This window comes from Setaria italica, chromosome VII, assembly GCF_000263155.2.
Source record: "Setaria italica strain Yugu1 chromosome VII, Setaria_italica_v2.0, whole genome shotgun sequence".
NCBI classification, from domain to species: domain Eukaryota; kingdom Viridiplantae; phylum Streptophyta; class Magnoliopsida; order Poales; family Poaceae; genus Setaria; species Setaria italica.
Genome location: NC_028456.1, coordinates 35,326,277 through 35,331,710, shown reverse-complemented (window position 1 = coordinate 35,331,710; position 5,434 = coordinate 35,326,277). Strand labels below are relative to the sequence as shown.

Genomic DNA, 5,434 nt, shown 5'->3' with positions numbered 1-5,434 from the left:
CTCTAGTGCCTCTTTTTGATCTTTGCTTGAGGAGATGATGGGGTGGTGGCAGCAATGGAGGGGGGGCGATCATGATGAAGGTTCTGGTGGAGAACTGGAGGCTTTGCTTTTTCCTGCACCCTGCACTTGCATTATTGATGGGCTGTCTCCTAGTAGTAGCAGCTGCACACATCCAGGTTTGTTGTTGGCTGACGCTAGGATTGCAGCGGCACACCTCAATCCTATGAATACAATAACCAGCTCCTCCACTGTAGCCTGTGGGTCACAGATTCACAGCAAGACAAGCATGGTCCCTCCCATGCCATATTCCCAGCGATAATTGATGGATCGATCCCAGTCCAACTACCCCCAGTAAAAACCTTTGCAGCAGAGAAACACAGGGTGGACAAGCTCTGAACTTTTACCACACAGCCTCACCTCACCTCATGAGACGAGAGAGGGTACCATTTGTTTAGGATGATAATGGATCTTGGACTTGAGTATGTCTGCAGAGTGGACGTTTACTGCAACCGCGCATGGTGTACGGACGGACGGAATATTTGTGAACTCGGGGTTGCTTGAGATTCGGTGGTGGGTGTTCCGTATCAGGGCACCGGAGCCCGCTAGGATCAAGAGAAACGGCAATGATCGTGTCCTCCTCGGCTTAGGTTACTTGCATCCTCAACTCCAAGAACAAGACTGCCATCATGAGCTCGGAAGGAAATGTGCAAGGCTGCTCCTTTTTATAATGCTCTCTGAGTCTTGTCCAAGCAGGCAGAGAGTAGGCGATTGCTTTCTCCAAAGCCATTCAGAAGCCTAAAGTGGGGCAAGTGATGGCGAAAGCAAACCATAGCTAGGTCAAAAGAAAAGAAGCTCGATCGGGGCCATGTTTCTGGGGGTTGCCACTGAATGAATCATTGCAGAGGAAGGGTTGTTGTTGAGGCCTCTAGAGGTAGTGTGGCAATCTGAGTGAATGGAATGGAGTTGCTGGGAGGATGGTCGGCCCCGTTTGGATCTTCTGAGCCGAGGTTGTCAATTGTCTTGATGTGCATGCATGCATTCCTGATTAATAGGAAAACTCGCAAACAGTTTGGAGGCTTTGAAAAGAAAGAAAAGGCGAGGGAGACAAACGATAGCAGCGAGGCCGAAGAACATGGGGTGGGTGGCCCTTTTTTGACCTCCGGACGGACGCCCCTCGATCCCAGAGAGTGCTGTGCTGTGCTGTGCTGCCAAAAGGATAGGATAGGATAGGAAAGAAAGAGCACGTCAATCAAGTGCAGATGCCGCCTTGCTTGTGTGGGTGTTTGGGCCTTGACAGGGAATCTTCTTGCCATGCCATTTCCTAGCTCCCACCGAAACAGGTATTCTTGTAGGAAATGCAGGAATGTGTTCATTTATATTTATAAAAAGAAGAGGGGAGTTTTTGCTCGAATGCTTTTTCGGATCAGAGTACTGCACAGAATTTGACATGAAACGCCTCGCCTGCTTACAAAGGGAATCGGATGTCCAAATGGTGAGAGAGAGAGGGACAACATCCAAATGATTCAGATGGCTTATGTAGCGACTGGATACGTCACATCAGTGCCGGCTGATGGATGGACCGGAAGAATCTCCCTGCACCACCAGTAGTACTCCGTGCTCGTACTCAAAAAGTGGTAGCACGTTCAAGATGCTGACATATGCAGTGACATTCATATTCTCTGGTGGCTTCGTATTTGTGCCCGCAAGTTAGGGCCCGTTAGGAACCCACCGGATTCTAAGAATCCGGCTTCCAGAATCTGGGTGGAATCCAAGCGCACCGGATTTTAGTCTCGGATTCTGAAATCTAGGAGCTGGATTCTCAAAATCTCAGAAGCTGGAGTAGGCTAGCTTTTGCTAGATTATGGCGGCCAAATGATTGAAATACCCTTCAGATTTCGTTGAATTTACCTCGATTGCCATCGCCTCCAACCGTTCCTCTCCTTCCCCGACGCTAGAACCACCCTCTCATCATCGCCGGCCATGCCCGCCTCCACCTCGTCGAATCGGGCCCACCAGCCCCAGCAGCCCCCTCCAAATTGCCCTTCGGAGCTACCGTCGGCTGCAGCGCCCCGCCTCCACCTCGTCGAAAGGAATGGCCGATGGGCACCTAGGAGAAGGGGAAAATGAGAGAGGAGAATCTGATTCTAGAATCTGCTTCTCCAAATAGCCATGGCAGATTCTACCCGAAATCCAACTTCTAAAAACTTAAATCCAAAATCTAGCTTTTGAGAATCTATAACCGGATCCAAACGGGGCCTTAGTGACACGTTTCTACTTTGTGCAACCCGCGTCACTAATTCAGCATGTAAGAAAACAAGGAATAGACACTAAGCATTTGTGACGTGGGTAGAGAGAAGCTATGTCACTAACGAGCTTTAACATTGATGACGCGGGTCTTTAGAACACGTCAGTGATATATATGGGTATATTAGTGACGTGAGTAAAGAAAACATGTCATTGATGAGCAAACATACTGGTGGCATGTATCAACAAGAACCATCACCAAGGATTGATCACTTGTCATTAGACGAAGATATTAGAGACGCGGTTAAAACAATCTATGTCACTAAGGCCACACTAGTGACGTGTTTTTATTTTCCATCACTAAGTTGAGTGTCACTTATAAGTTGGATTCTTACATAGTGAGTACTCCAGAGTAAGCTAGTGGCAATTACCCTGTTCATAGTGTCACGAGACATTCTAAGCATGTTCATGTACCTGCTCTTACTAATGGACTAGTATGTTAGACATGCTCGTACTCCTAAGTATATGACAGCTTCCTGAATTATATTGATTACTAGACCGAGGCTAGGAGTAACTCAGTATGTGTACTAGTAAAAGGACATTGCTACTTAGTACTTACCCCTACTTTTAAACTGTTTGTGCATCGATGGGATTGCCTCGATGTGGAAGAAGAGCCAAGAGATGAGCGGACGGGATTACGGTGGAGTGAAAACGAAACGCGTTTACCTTTACCGCGACTCGCAAGGCAGGCGGACGGGACGGCCTTGCTGCTGGTGCTCGTGGGAAAGCAAGGAATTCTTGGCCAGCTGCTGGAGGAATTTGAGGAAGGGAGGACAAGGGTCACATGGCATCTGCCTGGGAATGGGATGCATGCAGTGCTGCCTCGGGTGCCGCGGTGCGCCCATACCCTAACCCTATCAGGCTATCAGGCAGCCTGCACGCCTGCACTGCCCACGAGCACAGGCAGTCAACCAAGCACAACTCTCTTCTGTGTGCGCTTGGTGTCAATTGTCAACGTCTCACACGCATATTGTTGGGCTTAACTTTTTTTTTTGAGAGGTACTGTTGGGCTTAACTGGGCTGGGCAGCAATCTGTTCATGGGCCAAGTAACCACGGATATGTTATTAGGCCGGGCTTCTTGTTGCAGGAGTCAGTCCGTCACTCAAGTGCGTTGTGTGGTTGGGCTGGATGCAGGATCAGCCAGGTGCCTGCCTGGTTCCTGGTTAGCAGCGGCAGAGGTTTCCGGTGCCCGGTGGGCTAACAACATTGCCGGCCTAAGGCCTTGGGTGGTGGTCCAGCTGAAGGAACATTGGCCATCGCTCCTCTGTTTCCGTACCCAAAATCCTACGGACAGACACGGCTGTTGGGTGACATGAAAGGTCCAATAGTACTAGTCTTTTTCCTGCAGAAGATGGATTAATGCGTAGCTAACGATGACAATGAAGATGGAGAAGTAAAAGCTTCATTATTTGCTGCAGATACACACAACTTCATTCATGCAACACTGATCGATTAGCAGCACCTGGTCTCAACTCTCAAGTTCCATGCAAGTTGAACAACTAGGGATACAGCACATACACACACAACCAACAACACTGATGAACATGGAGTTCTTGCCGCGTTGGCAGTACTTCTCTTCTTTACGGGAGCCATTATGTTACACCACCATGTACAGAGTTTTGCAATGCCCCGCATCCACACGAACATCTCCACCTAAAATTACAGTGCTGTGAGGACTGTAGAGCCTTCCACCTGCAGAGAGGTTCATGTGGGTTAATAGAGCATCATCCGGAGAAAATTGTTACCAGAGTTTCAGATAAAAAAACTGAAAGGAAAACAACCCAATCAAAGTAGCAACATCATGCAGTTCCCCTGTTCTTCAGTTATGTTTTTCTGCTCGCTGGCATTTTAAACTTAGTCTTAAACGCCTTCACCTCAATAAAATAAAATAAAACGCCGCTTACTCCATAATACAATATTCTACAGAATCTGACCGAAACATAATGTTCCTTGTTGTGAGTGCCCCGATTTGATACTACTATACCAGTACTGTACTCCATACTGCACAACTGACTGATGCAGCTCTGACGAACTACATGAAACTGAATTCTTCTTCAAGACATAACAAACCATTTTTTTTTTACCTTGAAAGTTGCACCACAGATTTCTTCTTCGTTTGCAGGAACAGCAGTCACCTTGTTCTTGGGGTTCTCATAGCACTTCAAGCCTCCAAGAGCGTTAGAGTAGAAGCAACCTTCAGACAGCATGATGGGATTAGTGAAAATGACTAATTACGAAGACTCTTTGAATGTTGTACAGAGAGCTTATAATCTTCAGAATGTATACAGCAGTGGTTGAAACATTTTCAGAGATTCTTTTTTCTTTTAAGAAAGAAACACAATAATTAATTGACTGGGTGGTTGGCAGCATACTAGCAGTGAGGACATGATCTGACATCGCTTGATGGGCTCGCGTTACCTTGTGGGAAAGGTGCAAGTGACTTGCCACATGATCCTTTGAGCATGTCAATGTCGTCAGAGAAGGCGACGCAGCCATCTGCAGTGATCCCCCAGAAGAGCGGCACCTTGCCCTCGGGATCCTGAGAGCAGAGAACACATCGGAAAAATAAGCTATCCACCCATTGTCCTAAACCAAGTCACCATTGACGGATAGAAATTAGAAACAGCAGCTAGGACTATGAGTAGGCAACATACGGATGCGACGAGCACGGAGTTGGTGGACTTGTCGAAGAGAACGAAGGCATAGCTGCCGGTGAGCTGGGAGAGCATGAAGCTGGCCGGGTATGGCGCCCGGTCCCGGAGCGTCTTGTAGGCCTCGATGACGAGGACCACCTCGTTGGCGCCCTTGGACAGCCCGTACTGCTGGCTCAGCCGCCCCAGGTTGTCCAGCACCCCCTCGAACAGGCAGAAGATCTCGTCCTTTGCCGCGAACGACCTGACCAATACAAGTTTACTTCGGGGGTGTTTGGATAGCAGTGCTAAATTTTAGCACCTGTCACATCGGATGTTTGGACACTAATTAGGAGTATTAAACATAGTCTAATTACAAAACTAATTGCACAACCCCTAGGCTAAATTCTTGGGTGAGCTGTGATGCGAGGAACAGATGGTAATCGGCGACTCTTTGTTGAGTAACTTGTAAGCTTGCTCCCGCGAGTTGTGCGATCAG

General features: G+C 48.0%; 1 protein-coding gene across 2 annotated transcripts in view; it reads right to left on the bottom strand.

The window, feature by feature from the left end:
* Positions 1-3,691: 3,691 nt before the first annotated feature.
* The window catches only part of LOC101775479 (stem-specific protein TSJT1), a 4,363-nt gene continuing 2,620 nt past the window's right edge, over positions 3,692-5,434 (bottom strand). Inside the window, exons 2-5 of one of the 2 annotated variants that reach the window (XM_004977499.2) lie at positions 4,960-5,200; positions 4,724-4,844; positions 4,390-4,499; positions 3,692-3,997 (exon numbers count right to left, since the gene is read on the bottom strand). In XM_004977499.2, the coding sequence (XP_004977556.1) occupies positions 3,965-3,997; positions 4,390-4,499; positions 4,724-4,844; positions 4,960-5,200 (505 nt within the window). In that variant the 3' untranslated portion in view covers positions 3,692-3,964. Of the gene's footprint in view, positions 3,998-4,096; positions 4,315-4,347; positions 4,500-4,723; positions 4,845-4,959; positions 5,201-5,434 lie in introns of those variants that run through there. The other variant, XM_022828298.1, reaches the window with a different exon arrangement.